The sequence below is a fragment of the Alosa sapidissima genome, chromosome 17, assembly GCF_018492685.1.
Source record: "Alosa sapidissima isolate fAloSap1 chromosome 17, fAloSap1.pri, whole genome shotgun sequence".
NCBI classification, from domain to species: domain Eukaryota; kingdom Metazoa; phylum Chordata; class Actinopteri; order Clupeiformes; family Clupeidae; genus Alosa; species Alosa sapidissima.
This window is the reverse complement of record NC_055973.1, coordinates 9,470,047-9,491,207: the sequence shown is the minus strand read 5'-3', so window position 1 is coordinate 9,491,207 and position 21,161 is coordinate 9,470,047. Positions and strand designations below refer to the sequence as shown.

Sequence of the window (21,161 nt, the reverse complement as noted above, 5' to 3'; positions counted from 1 at the left end):
AATCCTCAAAAGGGGCTGTACTGCAAAGTCCCAACACTACAGTGCCTCAGACAATGAGCCCAGCATGTGGGCTCCTGAGCTCCACGGCCATGTACGGCGCACCACGCTACGGTACGGTGACAGCGCAGCACCTCCGCGGCGCTCGAAGCTTACTGCTGCTCATGACTCTGCACCAGACCGGCTTTAAAGACCCCCACCACCACCCCCACCACACTCGCCTCCCACCCTCCCTCCCTCCCCCATTCCACCATCGCTGGGGGCTCAGCGGGAGACCTCCCAATCCCTGCGACCCAGTTTTCCAGCACAGGAAGACATTCCGGCACTTTCTGGCGAGGGAGATTACTGTCACAAAGCGCTCCCTTATTTAGCTAGCCACAGAACAGACTCGGGTGAATTTTGGGATTTTTTTTTTTTTTCCATGCGGTGCGGTAAAATGGATGCCTCCGGTGGCGAGGGTCCCACTCTTATCAACACACACACACACACACACACACACACACACACACACACACACACACAGCCATTAGTGTGCACACTCTTTCATGCTACAGGGGTGACACAGTTAGCAGAGGATACGCTGAAGACATTGGCCCACTGCATTTCCCCCATCACAAAGAGCCGAGGTTATATAACGGCTGGCAGGGGGTAGATGTGCAGGACAGGGAGGCTGGCACTCTATAGAAATGGATCTGAGGCACTGAGGGAGAGAGAGGTTCTCATCCAGCGATCAGTCATCCAAGGTGAGGCAGACAGTAAGAGTGAGAGAGAGAGAGAGAGAGAGAGAGAGAGAGAGAGAGAGGAGAGAGAGAAAGGTTGAGGGCATGAATAAAAAGTACAGAGAACTTGAGAGTCTTGGGAAAGACTTTGATAGAGGTGTGTGTGTGTGTGTGTGTGTGTGTGTGTGTGTGTGTGTGTGTTTATGTGTGTGTGTGTGTGTGTGTGTTTCTGTATATGTGTAGTGTGTGTGTGTGTGTGTGCAGTGTGTGCACATGATACACGTGTGAAGTGAAGACAGTGAAGTGTTCAAAGGAGAAATGATATGTCAAAGAGCACTTTCTAAATGCTACTTCATAGCACTGGTTGAATGGACCAAATGTCTCAGTTATTTAGGACTGTCAAAAGGATTAGTCAACAGTTCTTGAATTTCCCCTGGGGATCAATAAAGTATCTATCTATCTATCTATCTATCTATCTATCTACAGTTCATTCCATTTTCTTGTCATATTATTCAACCTTAACAGCAAAGAATACCCTGCCTTGGAATTACATTTATGTCAATAAACTAACCATATTTGAAATCACAAATTGTCAGGCTATTCAGAACATCATTATTTACCTCAGAATGTTACCACTATTTCTCAAGAAAGCTCATTCTTTTTAACTATCTGGGCTGCGCTGAAATAACTAAAATAACTACTGTATGTGTTACATCACCTAACATCACACAAACCACATACCATGCCTCTTATCACAAAAATCTCAATTATTTCCAATTATCTACAACTTTAATACAACCATTCTCAATTATTTTCATGATTCATTTTTCAGGTTGTTGCTTTTTCTACTAATCTTTTCACTAATCTTCCTTTCTCCCCCATCTTCCTTTCTTCACACATAATACTCTTTGCCATTTTCACTGCTTCAGTAAACTATGCTACTTTCCTCCATTGCACACACTTTTTATTCTTCTCTTCTCTCATGACTCTTTTGCCATTCTGTCTTCGATATGCTCTCCATCCTCAAGTCTGACTAAAGTAATGGGAGGGGGGCAATAGACCAGGACAGACCACAAGAAACCTTGCAGCCTGATGGAGCCTGACCTTGTAGACCTTCAGACAGAGACAGTGATACAGACGAGAGAGAGAACGAGGGATGGAGAGAGCGAGGGATGGAGAGTGAGAGAGAGTGTAGACATTGGAGAAGACCCAACACAGAGAGAGACAGACAGAGGGGAAAAACTGTTGAGAGAATGTTGAGCATGTTTGAGAGAGATAAAAGTGGAGAGTGGGATGTGTGTGTGTGTGTGTGTGTGTGTGTGTGTGTGTGTGTGTGTGTGTGTTGGACGGTACGTAGGGCGGGGGGGGGTTCTTGTCACAGTAGGGGATGCTCTCTGAACAGACGCCTAAATTTAAACCGTTATATAATTCCTCTGACACTTCTAATCACGTTACTCCACTGTGAACGTATAGGATTTCACAACAAAGTCAGGGCAACTGTAGCTACTGCCAGCCCCCGCTCTCTCCGACCGGCCCGGGAACACGCGGAGGTGAAATCGGCTCAGCGGCTTTTCCCCTTCCACCCGATTCCAAAATGGAATGCACATCCCTTCCTCCTGCAGAAAATTACGAGCCGACGACACGTTTAAACTCTGCTCTTTCATACACCTCCAAAGCACACTCGTATCATTTCACCTTCATTCCAGAAAAGAGATTTCCATCAGAATTTACTATCCTCCATACACACATTTATCAATGGATTTCTCAGCAATAACATCCACAGATGCATTTGCATACATCTAGTGATTTAGCAGATGTTTTCAAACAAAGCAGCTTACAACACTATAAGGTCATACAGTTAATCAGAGCTCTGAAAATTGAATGCCTGACCTTGGCGTATTTAACAACGTGCTACTTTAGTTGAGCTTTATAATCACCATGTAGCTCTTTACTGTACTTTTCTTAACAGCGCTGATTATAGCGTACGACTGCAGAGTCTCACAATGCCCAGGGTCTCTGGTCATGGCCTAGAGTAGACGAGCATACGACTGGTCAGGAAACAGACAGATGGAGGCAGTGCTGCGATCAGCTGTCAGGGCCTGTGCTGCTCTTATCTCAAAGCTCCCAATTAAGATAATCACTTACTCTGCCGCTGTGTCTCCTTCAGAGGGAGAACAAAGAGACAACGGCAGGGGAAAGGGGAAGAGAGGAAGAGACTGAGGGGGAAAGAGAGAGAGAGATGTCAAGAGAAGACAGGAGCGACTTCCCCCTGTCTTTGCTTCATTCTTTCTTTCTTTTCTTATTCTCTCTTTCTTCTCTCTGGCTTTTTCGAAGCAACAATGCCCCGTTCTGTCGCTCCTCATCTCGCTCTCTTTTTTTCCCCTCATCCTCGCAACCTCTTAGTCTTTCTCTCTCTCTCTCTCTCTCTTTCTCGCTCTTGTCTCCACACAGACACACACACACACACATACACACACACACACACACACACACACACACAGACAGACACACAGACAGACACACACACACAGAGGGACCAGGAAGCCTGGGATGAGACATAAATATTTAAGGCAGCTCTCCTCGGAGCGGAGAGGTCATGAGGTGGCAGCACTAGGCTGTGTGTGTGAGAGCCCCCGGAACAGAGAGTCGAGTCAGAGCAGAGCAGGCCACAGCCACAGGAGCTGCGCCGAGGCGAGCTGCTGAGCCAAGAACAATAACAGCCTTAGTAACAAGCAGAACACCTCTATGGCCTCGGGAAGGGAGGGAGAGAGGGAAAGAGAGAGAGGGAGAGAGAGAGAGGGAGACTGTGAAAAGAGAAAGATGGAAAGAAGGAGAGAGGGAGCACTGTGAGCACTCTATTAGCACTTACAATACCTGCTTGCAGACCTAATACAGTCTTTTTGAAATAGCGCACATTTACATATTCAACACACACACACACACACACACACACACACACACACACACACACACACACACACACACACACACAGACACAGAAACACACACACACACACACACACACACACATAAAGATGAATACACATACACTGCACTTCACCAACCATAAAAACCATAAAGGGTACATCTGAAATCACATACAAACAAAAACACACACATTGCAACGTGCACAGCGCACATGTCTGAAAACCAGACGTTCTCCGAGGGGAGCCCATGACCTTTTGGATGTTCAGGAGGAATTGTTTCTGGGTGAGCGGGCTGCTTTGGCGGTCATTTTATCTGGCTCATTTTGCTCGGATCACTCCAAAAGAGCTGAAGAGAGCCGTGCATTTATCTGCCTCGTGAGATGCCAGAGTGCAACAAAAGGACAAAAATGCTTTTTGGAGCCCCCCGCGCCAGTCCTCCGCCTCTTACAGCTCACTCTCAATGGCATCGTGATTAACCGGCTCATTTGTCACATTCGATTGGAGAACACCATTAATGATAATAATGTTCTGGGTGTCTGTGAGTGTGTGTCTTTGTGTGTGTGTATGTATGTGTGTGTGTGTGTGTGTGTGTGTGTCTGTGATTGTGTATGTGTGTGTGTCGCTGTTTCATTATTCAAATCAGAACTTGATGAGGGAGCCAACAAAAAAGCACTCTTGGGCAGGATGTTGAGCACGCTCTATAGTGCAATTACTCATACATCAACCTTTCACTTCTCATGGTAATATGAGATAAGGTACATAAATGTACTTTAATTTGGTGAATTTTCCAGGATAACTGCCACTTGCGCTTTACACAAAGAGAAGGACAAAGCCAATGTAAACTATCAACCATAAGTCCCTGTGGTGACTCTCCAGTCCTAAGACCCAAAGTATAGCGTGGCGCCTCAGAACAGTTCAACCAGGCAATGCTAGGCCACCAACAGAGCTCTGTTAGCAACAGATCCTCAATCATTAGGTACCATCCTGGATTCCTGCACAGCTCTCACCGAAGTACAAGTCAATGGCAGCTAGCATGGCAGCTATTGCTAGCATGGCAGCTCAGCAGCAGCTGGGTAGACTTTCTGCAATTTCAGTGCCTAGTCTTCCACAGAGCGGCACCAATCTTTATCACCCAAGCAATCTCTCTGGCCAGTCGCCGAGGGCCAGCCCTCATCAGCAGCTCAGACCTCAGGAGGGCAACGATGGATCCCAAAGAGCCCAGTGGATGTTAAGTTAGACTGAACATTGAGACTATATCAGCCAACTAGAGGCTAGAATATCAGATAATAATCTAAAAACACTGCATTGGGAACCACCAACGACCCTCACTGACAACTCAATCATTGAAATGACTACTGTCAAGGCTCCGACAGACCAACGTAACACAATCTGACAAAAGGGCAGAACTGCAGAGAGGATGCTGCAGTGTGTACTGTTGTCATTCGTCATGACAACTGGCAATAAACAACAATCAACACAACCTCGTCCCACTCCGATTTGGGCAAGCGGGCTGGTGTCGAGCATGTCTAATTGCCACTTGTTTGCCGTGATTGCATTGCGTGGGAGACAAAGACATCAAGCTGTGAAAAAGTGCCGGTCTGACACTCAACGGAGGGCTGACACACAATGTTATTTTCTTATTCTCCACTGTGGCGAAGAGGGCGGATTAGCGAGTGTCAAGGAGATGCTATTGACAGGGGGAAAGTCACATCACAATAATCTCTCACCTCCGGCGGCGCCGCCCTCCCACGACACAGCAGACAGCAGCACTCAACACAACACGCAATGTCTGACATATTGTGTGTGTGTGTGTGTGTGTGTGTGTGTGTGTGTGTGTGTGTGTGTGTGTGTGTGTGTGCGTGCGTGCGTGCGTGTGTGTGTGTGTGTGTGTGCGTCTTCAGTAATCATGAGCTCCCCACCGAATGGCCCTCCCCTTGCTTACAGAAAGCAAGACCCATCACAGCGCAGTAGCAGCAGAGTCCACCCTCCAGCTACATCAGCTCCGTCCTCTTGTTAGAGTCTTATGGCGTGTCAGCGAAGCTACTGTAGCAGCACTGAACCTGAATGATATCCTCTGACTCATGCTCATAACCCAGCAGGGCACAAATCACACCCTCTCTCTCTCTCTCTCTCTCTCTCTCTCTATATATATATATATATATATATATATATATATATATATATATATATCATACACACCCACACACACACACACTCTCTCTCTCTCTTTCTCTCTCTCTCTCACACACACACACAGTGTTTAAGCCTAAGGGGGGTGGACTGAGAGCAATTTCAGTGTGCATTCGCAACAACTCACAACAGCCAACACATAACCTCCTACCCAAAGAATGATTTAGACTCATCAGAACCGCAATAAAGGCCATACATAATGTTTTTTACATTCAGCAGTTTCATAAAATAATCCAAACTTCTTCATTTCTGACAGTTGCACTCTCTAAACTACTAAAGCATATGCAGTTGTTTATTGATATGGCCTGTGGTATGTACAGTAGAGGACATGGTCTTGCCTGTAAAAGCAATTATGCTTGATCCTAACAGACCAGTAATAAGGTTCTCTGTAGTAATTGCCTGAATCATGTAGGAGCCGAATTCTTTGCACAGTTCATGACCCTACCAGAAAGCATTTACTAGAAATCCATCTCTCATGTGTTGTTAGTGTTATGTACTGTTAATGAAGCTGCAAACATGGACCAGAGAAGCGCTCATGGATCAGAGAAGCGGTTATACAAAGTATATTTATTTGATATAAAAGTAAAAATCAAAAGTCCACTCACGCTGGCAGTGGCCGTCCACCTCCTCGAACCCCGGGCGGCACACGCAGCGCCCGATGGGCACCAACCAGCCCCCGTCGGCGCTGCAGAACATCCGTGGAGGCTCCAGCTCCTCTGCGTCCTCCAGGCACGCACCGCGTACCTCCACCAGCGCCGAGTCGCCGCCGGTGACCGTGTCGGCGAAGCGCGCCAAGTTGAGCACGGCGAGCGGGCAGCGCTTGTAGAAGACGCGCACAGAGACTAGCGCGATGCACGCGCCCAGGTCCTGGAAGGCCAGGTAGATGCCGCGCTTCGTCAGGCCGCCGATGTCGCGCACCTCCGTGTTGAGCTTCATGACGCGGTCGCCCACGTCCGTCTGCGTGAAGCTTTCGTCGGCCGCGATCGTGTCGATCTTGACGTACTGGCTCTCGCGCAGGTGCCGCAGCGGCGGCGGCGTCTCCGAGTTGGACTCGTGGTAGTAGACGTTGAAGGTCTCCTTGCAGGTGCCCGGCACACCGGGCAGGCTGTTGCAGTCGCGCAGCGTGAATTTGATCTCCACGTAGACGCGCTGGGCGCCGTGGCGCGGGATCAGCCCCGTGCGGAGCCAGTTGTTCTGATTGGCCTCCATCACGTTGCACACCTGGTAGGTGCGCATAGGTGTGTTCCGTTCGTCCATCACACTAATCTCCTCCCACTGTAGATGACACAACAGAAAAAAAGGTGATCAGTAACAACACATAAACACAGCAGTAAGCTCCTACAACCTCCTTTACCTCTTGGTGTTTTATTTACCAACATTATTAAATCAAATGTAAAGGTTGTATCAGCGATGACGAGGTAACATAACTTCTGTTGATGTTCAAACAAAACAGAGAGCTAGCTCGCTACTCTTCCCCTCCCTCCTGTGCAATTGAAACTCTCCTAAACGCACATCTAGTCGGCTATTGGTTGGAACACTTTATTTTGCCTTTGAGTGGTTTGCAACCTCGGAGCCTAGGCTGCCCACAGAGACGCGTTTTTTTGACAGCCTGCTTATGGGGCAGGCAGCTAGTGGATCGTTAGGAAAGATTAGATGAATGTGATCATTTATGTTTTTTGGGCCTGAAATCACTGATACAACCTTTAAATGAATGAGATTTTAAATATGCTTTCAAGTGTTCTTGTTATGACAGTCACAACAAAAATATTTTGCCTTCCAGTTTCCACAGTTTCTTCGAGGCAGCCACTGAGTCTACAGGATTTACATTCAGAGCGCATTTCAGAAGTAAATATCCTTCAGTAAGGAAGCGCAGAAGGGCATTAGAAATGTGAATACAAACTTCCTATCCAAAAGTGCTTGACCACGTACATACTAAATCACATGTGGCTGTCAGATATTCTACATCCACACAGCCAGAGGAGGAGGCAACTACCCTTCTGTTTTTTTTTTCAGAGCACTCTGCCACTCTGTTTCCTGGCTCCGGGAGAAGTGGGATGCGGGGAAGGTTGTGGGTCAGGCGAGGGTGGGGGAGGTGGGGGGTGTTGACAGAAATTGCCAGAGCCATCTGAGGCGCGAGTGCACTTGACAGGTAGTGACCGAGAAGCGGGCGGATGCATCGCGTTAAGCATCCGGGCGACTAATCAGAGCGGCGAGATTTGGCTGTCAGTCACAGGGCGCTGGCGGTGGAATGCTCCGGATGAGAATGGGTAATTTGGTAGTGGATAGGGGCAGTGACGGTAGAGGCTGGTTGGGGGATGGGGTGGTGGATGGGGGGAAGGGATGGCCGCCTCACCTCTCTTCAGCACATTCAGCGCATTTACCCTCTCCCAGAGGAGCAGATTTTTGTCAGCGTTCGGAACATCCTGGTGGGGAAAGTGATGGCTCTGGAGTACCACTTTTACCATCTTTAACTGCTGCCATTTTGTTTTTATGTTGTTTATGTTGTTTTTATGTAGCTAGGCTGTGAAAAAAATAAGGACTGCTCCACAATCCTTTTCAAAAATGTTCGAATCCAAAGAGTTTTCATTCTCTTTTCAAATTTCTGACACTTAATGACGCCTTTCCAATTCACCGAGCTTTTCCAGTGGTCCCACTTTACTTTCCAGCTGAGAAAAGACTTCCAGAGAAAGGAGAACACTCAAAGAGAGAGTGAGCAAGAGAGAGAGAGAGAGAAAGAGAGAATGCTAGCTGTTTGCTTGTCTAGTATAATCCAGCATCAAATTTTCATCAAGGATTTCTGACTGTAACAAAAGCGTTTGATGAAGGAGGACCTCCCGCTGCATGTGGGGTGAATGGGATGGGGGGGGGCTTGGCTTCCTGCAGGCTTCGGAGAAGTCTTCCCCGAAAATGAGCTCCTCGTCTCGGACACCCTGGTGAGCTGGACCCACGGTGGAGGTGGTGGTGGTGAGAGGGTGTCGGCTGCCTCGTCAGGTGTGGGGGACTGGTAATCAAGAGAGACTGATCAGAAGCTGCCGCCATTATGACGAATGCGCCGCCGCCGGCTGTGATGTTTCGTCTCGAGAGAAAAAATGGGTCATTGCTACCCTGAGAGGCTCTCACTGAGCTTTGTGTAAAGGGGAGGAGGGGAAGAGGGGGGAGGGGGGGTTGTGAGTGCTGCATGATGCTGCCATGGATAATAATGCATGGGGACTCACAAAACCCATTCCCATCAAACAGCCATAAAAAATGCCCTGAGGGGGCATGATGTCTGATGACTGATGCCCGCTCACATTCACTAGCAATGTCCACTGTGGGGAGAATGGCACCGGCGAGCCTGCTTCACCCACGACGACGCCATACGTGTCGGGAGTGCTCGGAGGATGATGAAAACACAGCATGCCCATTATGAAAGAGTCTCTATCCAGTCAGAAATTGCTCTCAGAGTGGACGAGTGCAGCAATTTGAATTCCTGTTCACACTCTCAGCTTAGGACACCTAATGTGACCGTGTAAACACAATGTGATATCAGCCAGGACCTATACGGTTTGCTCATCTTTTCTGTCTTTTCTGTTTGCTCGTTTTTTTTTGGTTCGGTGAATAAATGTCGTTTCTTATCTACTGTGCGTATAAACCTGAACCCTGCCACACTGTGTTAGGCGCTTGGGCTGCGGATCGGGGGAAACAAATTTGTAGCCAATGAACTTCAGGATGTGACCTGTGTCTGCAGAAGCCATTAGTGTCAGTCCGACTGGCGCTACTCACCCCCTCTGCTGGGTAGGCCTCCCAGCCCAGATCGCCCAACGCCGACACCGAGTCCAACAGCGTAACTGAGAGACACAGAAAGACAAGAAGAGGGAGGGGGAGAGAAAAAACAAGGAGTTATTATCAACACCATGTACAGTGCACTCTGTACCATGTACAGTGCTCCATCAACAACTGCAACATGATTCATGAATGAGCAAGGCTTCAGATTTGAAAGTTGCATCACATGCATGACTGTGGATGGCTGATTATGATATATCATAACAGAAGAAAATGCACTGTATGACATACTATGCTAAGCTTGACACTTGAGCTAACAGTTACGCTGTGCTATGCTATGCTATGCTGTGCTCTGCAACCACTGGCACACCAGAAAATCTCATCCTCAGACAATATTTTAGAGAGGAGAAAGGGTAAGAGAGAGAGAGTGTGGGAGAGAGAAAGAGAGAGAGAGAGAGAGAGAGAGAGAGAGAGCTTGGAGAGGCTAAAATAGAAGTGCTGCAGTTATTTATATCAGCACGGCAGCCTCCTCTCCAGGCCCCAGGCTCCTCCACCACCGCCTCTCTCTCTCCCTCTCTCCTCTCCTCTCTCCTCTCCTCTCCTCTCCTTCTCCTCTCCTTCTCCCGCTCCGTTCCCATCCAAACCAATTACAGGCCTGCCGACCCGCCGCGATTAATTTTTAATCACATCCAAACCTCAAGTCCCTCCTCTTCCATCTCCTTTCACATGGAGCTACCTCTCACTCTCCAGCTAACATCACACACATGCACAGGCCGGCATGAACGTGGAAACTCACACACTCACACACACACAATCTCCCCAGAGATCCACTAAACTGAGTGAGTGACTCACACACTCACTCAGTGGACGCAAGGGTCTTGCCTGAGCGGTGGAAAACAGTGACAATGAGAGAAAGAACAGATTTGAAGTCTCCTTCTTTTGGCCTGTTCTGGCTTTCTCTCTCTCTTTCTCTCTCTCACTCTCTCACTTTGTGTGTGTGTGTGTGTGTGTGTGTGTGTGTGTGTGTGTGTGGTGTGTGTGTGTGTGTGTGTGTGTGTGTGTGCGTGCGTGCGTGTGTGTGTGGGCAGATATACCTACATGGTACAGACAGCAACAATGCATTATATTCTAAATGTAGCTAAATGTGTTCTCTAAACACATAGTATCATAGATGTGAAAGCACTTGCCATTCTGATCATTCAATTCAACTTTACTGTCATATTTACAGGAGTAGACAGTCTTTCACACAGCAAAATAGCATTGTTTTTCTGTGAACATGGACTGCGGTTGTATACATTCTTTTGCATATTTGCATATAAGTGTCATCCAGAGATTTTTTTTTCTTTTTCTACTGTGCAATATAATGGCACATTTCCCCAAAACAAACAACAGAGGTGTGTTCACATACTCCATTAGCGTTCGCAGCAGGACCCATCTCACTTCTCGAGTGCTTTCAAACTGTTGTTATCGCGGAGAGTGCAGCTTTTTCACGCTGCACTCACTTCTCAATCTCAAGAGACACGAGATGTTGTAAATGGCCCAACAGAAGGAGCAGAGTGTACGTTTTTTAAAAGAAATCTGTCAAATTTCTCTCTGTCCTAACAGCTGTGAAATGTTTATTTTAATGCTCTATAAGAATAGGGTAGCTTAGTACTGGTGCTGAGCAAACCTCAGGGCATGTTTTCAAACAGCAGCTGCTTGTTGTCTAGACTGAACATCAGCGTGCATCATAACATTCTCTTATTATTAACAGGCTGAGAAATTACTCATTAGTCCTTAATGCTGTCTAGTCAAAATGTTTCACCTCAGCAAAAATGAGAACAAATATGGTGTTCTGGCATGGCTTCCAATGTCTGATAAGGTGAGATGTTTCATCTGCCTAAATTATTGCACCATTTTCAGGCCTTTCAGATACTTTCACTTTGCAGCCAACCATGTGTGAAGTCTCAGATTTGTCAAGGGGAGGGAGAAGAGTAATTTGAAAAAATACAGTTCTATAACAGTTCTACGAGGTGTACTATACATTCTCTAACATGCAAGAAAAATGCTCCTATACTGTCTGTGCTCAGTACTGATGGCAAATGTAGTAACATGTGTTGGTAGAGAGAGACTCAGAGACAAGCGCTATGTGAATCGGCTACCCCTGTCAATCAAAGTCAAAGCAAAGTCATAGGCCTGCTCCTATGGGAAGGCCCGGTGCATGCTGGGAGTGAGCGAAGAATAAAATGAAAGCCAGAGAGAGCGAGAGAAAGGACGGGAGAGAGACAGTCTGAGCGAAGCTCTGCAGGGGCTCATCTCTCCCAGCTAGGCCAAGAGGGACATCCGTCCTGTCAGTGCGAGACTTCAGAACCGGGGCCCGGTGGGGCCCCCGAACGCACAGAACTGTCTGGCCTCACACTAGACATCTAACAGCCTGAAACCCCCATGACCCAAGGCCCCTGCAACTCTCTTTGCCTCGCCTCTTCCGCCGCCACCATGTACTATTTCGCCTCAGCTCCACGGTAACACTGTTGGGTGGGAGGAATGTTCGGACAGGCTGCAGACCGCAGACTGCATCCAACGGAAAGAAGGAAAGCAGCAAACCAAAAAATAGAAGTAAAAAAAAAGCAAGTGATGACAGGAAGTTTTGCTGTGTGGTCTTGGGAAATGTATTATCTTTGGCTGTTCTCCACGAGGATGCCGCTCACAGGCAGGAACCACGGGCCCCTCCCGAGATATCAGTGATTATGAGAGAGGCCTGTCAGAGTTATCACAGCATGCAAGACCCCCAGATCCCGAGTCAATCAGATAAGCTATCAGAGGGAAGTTTCTCAAGCTGAGAGACATCCAGGAGGCATCACCGCCCCCCCCCCCCCCCAAACACACACACAAACACACTCATACATACCCCTCTCCAACCACCACACACACACACACTCATACATACTCCTCTCCAACCACCACACACACACACACTCCTTAAATAAAGCCTTTCTAGCATCCAACCCGACAATCATTCAGTGACTGACTGGCATAATATGCCAGCTGACAAAAAAAACTGCAAACAGAGCAGTAAAACGTGCCTAACAAAAATAACAGAGTGGGGAAAAAAACACACCATAGTCTTCTCTCAAGATTTGAATGGGCATACAGGGCGGGAAGGAGTAGGAAAAGGCCCTCCCAGAGTGTCTCCTCCAACAAAAGACGCTCGTGGAGATGATTAAGAGGAAGGTCAGGATGATTTCCCTGGCTAATAGCGTGTGTCAGCAGTGGGCGGATAATATATAGATGACTGTCAAGCTCCAGCCAGCGTTGCCTGGGAGGAACGATGAGGAGAGTGAAGGGAACAAATTTGCGTTGGACGCAGCAGGAAAAAATAGCAAAGTCTACATTTTCTCTCCACGAAGGAGGAGGTGACGGGAAGTCCATTAGGGATCTGTGCTGATAAAACATCCCTTCCCACATAAAATACACAGACAGACAGACACACACACACACACACACACACACACACACACACACACACACACACACACACACACACAGAAACACACACACACACACACACACACACAGAAACACACACACACATACTACTGTAGATCTCTGCTACATGTGTGAACACACCTGCCATCACAACTATTTGCTCTATCTGTTTGTGGTTGAGCTGTATATGGCACTTAGATTGAAGCGTATAACTGCATCTGGTTCCATATGTGTATCTCATTAAGGCCCCCTGGCTCTTAACCAGGTCTAGGGTTGCACAGAGCTCAAAGGCGTACCATGGAGGGGGTCCCATGGGAGAAACCAGGCGAGGTAACAGCGCTAAACAACACCAGTGACTCAATTAGTTGCTGGTACGCGGCGTTCACCTCAGGACCCCAGGGTGGTGATGTCATCATCTCAAAACACAGATCCCCGCCACCCTGCTACGCGCCCCCCACCAAAGATTTCTTCTTATGCTCCCTGACCCAGAAAAGATGAAGCTTTCACTGTGATCGCTGACAGCCAGACTAGCTCTCTCAAGCCCTGCAAGCATATTTCAGGAGTTATCTATAATGCATTAATGGAACCAACAGTAAAACAACATTTATAACATCTTTTATTTCTACAAAAGCTAAATTTGTAGACAGACATTCTACACTGTGTTTAGTGTCTATTCTTCACAGTAAAGACAATTAATTACATTACACCATAGAGTACAATTTAAGGTTTTTCTTATGTAAGAATAAATCATAATAATCTGCTTTTTTGTCAAGCATCGACACACCAGAAAAGCTCAATTTTGGATTAAGGTAGTATGACACGATATATGAGACAGAGACTTCTAGATGGCCCAGACAAATATCGACCACAAATACACACACACAGTTTGACCTTCCAATGTGGATACCTTTAACCAGAACACATTTACTTTACCAACCCAGACAGTTTGGACACCATGACACCATGCTAGACGACAACATATATAATGGTCATGTAGTAATACAAAGGTCAAACCAGACCATTGGATTGGTGGTGGGTGACCTGTGACCTGGCAGTGTCCAATTTCTTGAGCGAAGCAGAAATTTGATCTGGCCAGCGTCTGAGCCAAGCGAAAGAGGACCACCCTCACACAGAATTTTGGAAAACGACTCAGCCGAGAAACTCCACCAACATAGCCAGCGGGAGAAATGACGGGAATGTTCCCTGTGTTCCAAAACTGAAGGGGGTGGGGGGGGGGGGCAGAAGACGAGAAGAATAAAACAAAAAAATCCCTCCCTCTCTCTGTGTTGTCTTGCAGGGTTTTGATGAGCAGACACACTCCTTGGCAGTGCATCACTCCCTCTCTCTCTGCTCTTGTCTCATCTGTGAAACACCCCAGGCCACGTTGCCCCTTTCCCCTCAAACAGTTCCTTTGATCTCGGGAGGGGCTTGCACAAGCTCTGTGGCGGATGCGGAAGGGATGGAGTAAAGCCTATATGCTGTTTGCCAAAGCAAGGGTCAGCTGCCATTTCTGGAGTCGGCGTCCTCCCTGCTTGAATATCGAACTGCCGAATCGAGTGCATCAGGAGTGAGAAGAAACCTGCATGGTGGGGAGGGGGGGGGGGGCAGCTGAAACAATAGCATTCTGCCCACTGCAATGCCAAAACCACAACTGGAGCTGGCCCCTCAATTTGCTATGACTGACCGTCTCCCGCCTCTGCCAGTGTGTTCTGTTTATTCTCGTCTGAACCGCAGTGATTCCAAGAGGCCAAAAACACTGTTCGCCATCCAAGAGCCATAAAAAACAGGAGAATTCTTCAGCTCGAGGGGATTTTCTAGCTACTTAAGTTTGACTACTTTTGGGCACTGGCCTGAAATGACTGCGGAATTGAATAAACAACTTCCAGTCGGTCACTTCTGAACCCCTCCGCACATAATGTCATCATCAATGTACCTTTTCTTCTCCCTGTCCAATTAGCATGTCGCCAAAATCTGTCAACAAACGGCGACCCTCTTAACCCTTCCCAATATAAGTGCAAATTAGGGTGTACGAGGACCAAATTTGGGGCTCCTTTTTTTCAACATGAGAGAAAACCCAAGCCGCCCACACAAAGACCCATTGCCGTCATTACCACCCCTGAAACAAAAACAAAAAGGGGGGGGGGGGGCGGATCCAAGTTTGCTATACACCGAGCCCTTCAATTCGTCCCTGCCCAAGGATTGGAAGGACCAGGGGCCCTTGGTTTTAAGACCAGGCCTCTGAGTCAGGCTGAGCAGGGGAATAAAGGGAGCCCTTTTCTCATGCTAATCACCCAGGCCGAACTCTGAGGACGGCGAAACAAAGGCGGAGAAGAGAGCCCCTCCTCAGCGGGCGTCCTCGCGAAAAGAGGAGCTAATAAGGGGAGCTCCATCACCATGCCCTCCGAATACAGAGGCACAGCCAGGGAGCTATAATCCACTGACAATGCCTAGTTGGCTGCTGCACCATTTAAAAAATGATTGAGATAATTTTGTGAGGTACTCTTCCCCCATTCAGTGTTTAACAGGTGGTTTTGTACACAGTGGACAAGGAAATCCGTATTTGTTATTTGGACTGGAATGGTGACAGAAAAAAAAAAAAAACACAATAATCTGGTAGACCATCGTGGGTAAATGTATTCGGACTGTGTCACCATCCATTTTCTGGTGAATGTGAGTCCTTGGGAAGTTTCTTACTCACTGAATTTTAAGCAGACAGTTTAGCATGCAACTCATGTGGAAATATCTAAACCACAAAGAGGGCCTGAAAATCACTGGCAACAGAGACATAATGGCTCTCTCAGCAAGGAATAACAAATCAGAAAGCACCTGACAGTTCGTCAGTGAATCTCAACCAAATGAAGGAGGGAAATAATGTGAGCCACGCACTGACACATATTCGCCACAACATCACTTTGGCTGTGTGGTGGACATGCCCAATGGCGGGTGGTGGATGGCTGTGTTTTTTGCAAGCGAGGCTCCTTTGTCTTCCAGCGCGTGCTAGAAAGAAGTGCTGAGATGCATGGAACACTGACACACTGACACTCATAAGAAGAATGCAACAGGATTGCTCTCCAACAACAAAGGCTTGATTTTGAAGCCTCTGCCACAGTGAACCACTTAGCTGTGGGCCATAGACCATAAGAGTGAAAAAAAGATAATCAACCTAAAACACAAACACATAACATTCAGTTTGAGATCAAAAACTTTGCTTGTTCATACTCTTGCTCCAGACAGACACACTATACAAGAGGCATTATCCCAAAAAAATAAAAGAATCTATGTGTAACACTGCTTCTGGAATACCACCTACTGGTGATGGCAGGAACTACAGCATGTAACTGCTTACTTATTTTCTTTCAGTGCACATTGTGCATCATTATTCCATCAATACAGGCTGATAAGGACATTCAACAGTGTCCGATGACCAGTAAGCCACTGTCAACTGGTAATTTACAAAAAGGTATGGTGTGTCGTGCATGAGAGAGAGAGAGAGAGAGAGAGAGAGAGAGAGAGACTATTGCTTATGAAGCCTGCAGCACAACGAAAAGTACACCCTGGTGAGCTTATCATTGATTTTGCGGTGCTTACTTTACTCTCCATTTTAACCTTCAGTAGTCCCTGAGTCCCTTGAATTAGAGGGAACCACAATCAATACGAATCCTAACAGCAAGGAGCAAATTGTTGTGTTCAGTGGTGAATAAAAAGTTGGTGCTCCCTCAATAAAAAATTAACCAATATGTTTGACAATCTTACATATAAAATGCTAAAATGGACAAACCACAAACAGAACAATCGATTATTTGTTCCCCAAACTTAGGTAGCCTACCCCTATCCATGTCCGAGTCTTTTTTTTGTTGCTGTGTTTTTTCTCTGACCTGGAAACCTAATGACGACCATACAGTACAGTGTGGCTATGTTAGATTTGAGAAAATCAACCAGTTAAGCGAATTCGTCAATGCTACTCTAATTCATATTAGACATGACTGACCCTTTGACCAAAGCGCTGTGAAGATGTAGCTTATTGGTACCTTGCAACTTGAAGGCTACACGAGTATTCTATGATGGCACTTGCAATTGGTGACCCATCGCAACTTAAAGGTAATTAAATGCACTGTGAATGTGTGTGTGTCCATTATAACAGGAATGTGGCGCCAGTAACATTTCATGAATGAGGTGTCTTGCTAACACATAAAAACATTATGCTCAATGGATAGGCTATCACAGACGCCATTAAGTAGCCGATCTGGGAGGGAGAGCCTACCGTAGCAAGCCTAAATAGACTTGCCTATTAGTACTTGTCTTTGGAAAGATACGATATGTCTTTGAGAGAGGGGGGGTGTACTGATGGATATATTTGCCCTCCGATGTAAACCTAATAAACTAGGCAACACAAAAACGCTCATGGGCATGTCTGCTTACACACATGAATCTGTCATTTATTCCCAACTTTGATATTTGCAAGTTTAACCAATCCCCTATTGTTGAACAAGACTATGGTCATATTCGCGTTTATTACTTTTAGGTGACATGTGCAATAGGCTACACATAGCATAGCCTTCTGCTGCATAAGATATAGCCTTCTGTGTAACACAGAACGAACGTTGTTGTCCAACGGGGTGAGAATGTCCATTTCCAATCATACGTCTTTTTTTGTACAAGTAACGTAGGCCTACTTGTAACTTATTAGGAACTCAATACACAGGATTTTAATTTAATGACAGACTGATAGGATTTTTTAATCAACCGTTTCATTAAGTTTCGTGCCTTCATTCAAAAAGCAATTAGCCTGCTCATTTACGAAATAAACTGGCACCTCACAGTTACAATTTCACCCCGTCGCCCCATACCCTGATATGTACAATGATTGCCAAAGTTTATAATATATTAACCGGCGCGGCTTCTACAATGACACTTATTCTGACTGGTCGGTGTTGTGTGGGAGTTGTTCCATCTCCAAGCTCGTTTGACGGCGCCACCGGAGCCGCGTATAGCGCTGATTTTAAGAGTAACACATATTTCACCCTACCTTCATTGTCTGGGTAATTCCTCAATCCTAGGCACGGTCTGACAGCGTAGAGGATAAAAATGGACGGATATATCCAATACAAAGCCATGATCAGGCTTCTCGTCGCGCCCGCATCCCTGAGCGCAAAGTTGCGTTACCAAGCCTTCAGCAGCGCGAGTGAACTGGTAGAGCTGAGCCAGTGGCGCGCGGAGCGAACGAACGTGGAGAAGGAGGATCCATCACGAGCCCGTTGCACTGTCAATCACAACAGGAGTGGCCGAACATGTGTGTGTGTGTGTGTGTGTGTGTGTGTGTGGTGGGGGGGGGGGTGGTGGCTGGGAGTAGTGAGGTGAGAGAGAGAGAGAGAGAGAGAGAGAGAGAGAGAGAGAGCATACGATTTGATATAATTTCCTAAATGATTTTTCGTACTTGCCATTGCAAAGTGCACTAGGTCATTTTGTCTGTGCACTAGAAGTATCAAATGGTTTCATCCTCGGTTTTAGTACATTAATGTGGCTGTGTTGCTGCAAATTAATTACACAATTACATTGTGAAATGTCTCATTTCAATGAGGAACAAATAACCATTATTCTAATAACTATATTTGTGTAGCCTTGTTGCCGATATCATGTGCATTAGGTGCAGGAAAAGAGAACATTACATATTTTTCGGCTAGAATCACAACCTCAGGTTGCATAGTGCATGGAATATCCCTTTGTGGATGAACTGGCAGACCCTGACTGACTGCGAGCAGCGCATCCACTTGGGAGAGGTAGAGCCAAGCCAGAGATCGCTGTTTGCTTTGCCATTCTAAATAATGCACGCAGTTTCTGGGCCGGCCAGAGCGGCGCGTTACGTCAGACTGTGTCAGGGGCGATTATGCATGCGTTGATAACCACGAGTGTGTTTGGGTTGAAGTCACTCTCGCTGCCTCGCGGAGTCTTTCCGTAACAGGGAGTGAAGTTCAATCCAGAGGAAAGTCGCCTATTAGGCTACAGCTCCCAAGTTGTAAGAGCGATCGTCTTGGTTAACTTGAACTATTAATCTAAGTTCAATTTCATTCATAAATTGAAGCAATTAATATTTGAAATATATGTACATATAGCGTTAAAATATATTAAATGTATTCTATATTTCCATTCAATGTGTACTTCATATCAAGCTGGGAGTCTGAATGAGATGTCTCTACTGCATAATCCCCCCAAACAATGTCTGACAGAAAATCAGCCTGGGGCCTCAGGTGTGTGTGTGTGTGTGTGTGTGTGTGTGTGTGTGTGTGTGTGTGCGTGTGTGTGTGTGTGTGTCTGTGTGTGCGTGTGGGTGTGCATAGGTGTGCAGGGTTCTGCGCTTGTGGTGTTCATAGAATATGCTTATATTATAAACTTAAACAATTGTACAATGCTCTCTCTCTCTCTCTTTCTCTCTCTCCATCTGACATGTTAAAATGACTGCAAACCCACTGGGGGTGACAGGCAGGACAGAGAGATAGATACTGTGGAGGAGAGACAGAGAATGAGTGACTTGTCAGCATGTCTGCTGTAGTGGCAGCTTTGTGGAAGAGTTAATGAACCACAGCAGGCTTCATTTCCATGGAGGTTAAGGAGTATGCACTTTACTTAAACAAAGAGACAGAGCACTACCTCAACTTGATGTGTGTGCGTGTGCGTGTGTGTGCGTGTGTGTGTGTGTGTGTGTGTGTGTGTGTCTCTTTGTTTTTGTCTGTGTCTGTGTATGTGTATGTATTTCTGTAAATTTGTGGATGTACAGTATGCATGTGGAGTTTTTGCATATGCTGTAGGTGTGTGTGTGTGTGTGTGTGTGTGTGTTGTCATCTTTTTCACAGATATCGCTGAGGTTGATGCATATTTAAAGGCGCTCTTTAACCTCCTTTTTCTTTCTGCTCCAGCAAAGCTGACAGCAGAAGATTCTGCCTTAAGTGGGAAAGACTAAAACATACAAGGGGGGTGTGGGTGGAGTGGAGTCAGGAAAGCTGAGAGTACACTGTGTCATTCTGCTATGAAATGTCACATCCTCCACACCAGTCCTCTCAGCTTCATGGTCAGTGTCCTCTCAGCTTCATGGTCAGTGTCCTCTCAGCTTCATGGTCAGTGTCCTACACTGTCTCTGTACATAGCAAGCAGTACCTTTTATCTGATGATGCCACCATGCATTTATACAGAAAAGAGGAGATCTCTATCTTCCTGAGCTAGTCCAAGGTGCTTGATGGAATGATTTATGTCAACTAGTTGCTGAGGGCCTTTTGCCCTCGGATACGCTGGCTTGTCACTAAACAGTCCAAGCGGCTTCGATTTGGTGCCTCCCGTGAACTGCCTGTGTCTGTCACCTGCCACCTTGGGCTGTCCATCTCAGATCTGTTACCATGGCGAGGAGGCTGTAGGTGGTGGTAGAAACGGAGGGAGTGAGGGTGATTTTTGAACCACACTGTCTTTCAAGGCTGTCCGTGAATCAAAAAAAAACATTTTGCCTCCGGTGTGAGAGATCTGAGGAAGTTCTATGAGGAAGTTCTCTGAAGAGTATATGAACGAAGAACCGAAAATCCTACTGTTCCATTCAAAAGTCCATCGTGACAGAGAATTCATCATGACTCATAGGCCTCATCTCCCGAACACCTGAGCTTGCTCAGGGCTGGAAGGAGTGCATTCATGAAGTGATGTGGCTGAGTTTGGATGTGTGTGTGAGTGTGAAGTGAGTAAGTTCAGACTTTCATCCACTGGCATTGATGACAGCCTCGAGGGAGGGAAGAAGAAGCCAAAAAACAAACAGAATTTCACAGCTTCCTCTTTCTCTCTCTCTCTCTCTCCCTCTCTTTTCCTCTTTTTCTTTCATCAGTTTCTTCCACTTTGCATTCCAGCTGCTTCCACCCTCTCTCCATTGTTTGTTTATACTTTATTCAAACTGTGGCTGTCTGGTCTGTTCCTGTTTTCTGTCCTTGTTCTCTCCTCTCCTTTCCCTCACACTTCAGCCGAGCCCCGTTGCTATGGTGTCACCGACTACACGGAGACTCTCTGACATTCCTAGGTGTTGAGAAAGACCAAACCGTGACAGCTGAAGGCCTGTCAATTGTATAAATATTAC

General features: G+C 46.6%; 1 protein-coding gene across 2 annotated transcripts in view; it reads right to left on the bottom strand.

Annotated features, from left to right (window-relative positions):
* ek1 (eph-like kinase 1) overlaps positions 1-18,244 on the bottom strand; it is a 74,231-nt gene extending 55,987 nt beyond the window's left edge. For both annotated transcript variants that reach the window (XM_042068318.1, XM_042068319.1), the window contains exons 1-3: positions 18,087-18,244; positions 9,596-9,660; positions 6,439-7,108 (exon numbers count right to left, since the gene is read on the bottom strand). In XM_042068318.1, coding sequence (XP_041924252.1) covers positions 6,439-7,108; positions 9,596-9,660; positions 18,087-18,174 — 823 coding nt within the window. In that variant the 5' untranslated portion in view covers positions 18,175-18,244. The remainder of the gene's footprint in view (positions 1-6,438; positions 7,109-9,595; positions 9,661-18,086) is intronic.
* Positions 18,245-21,161: the final 2,917 nt, after the last annotated feature.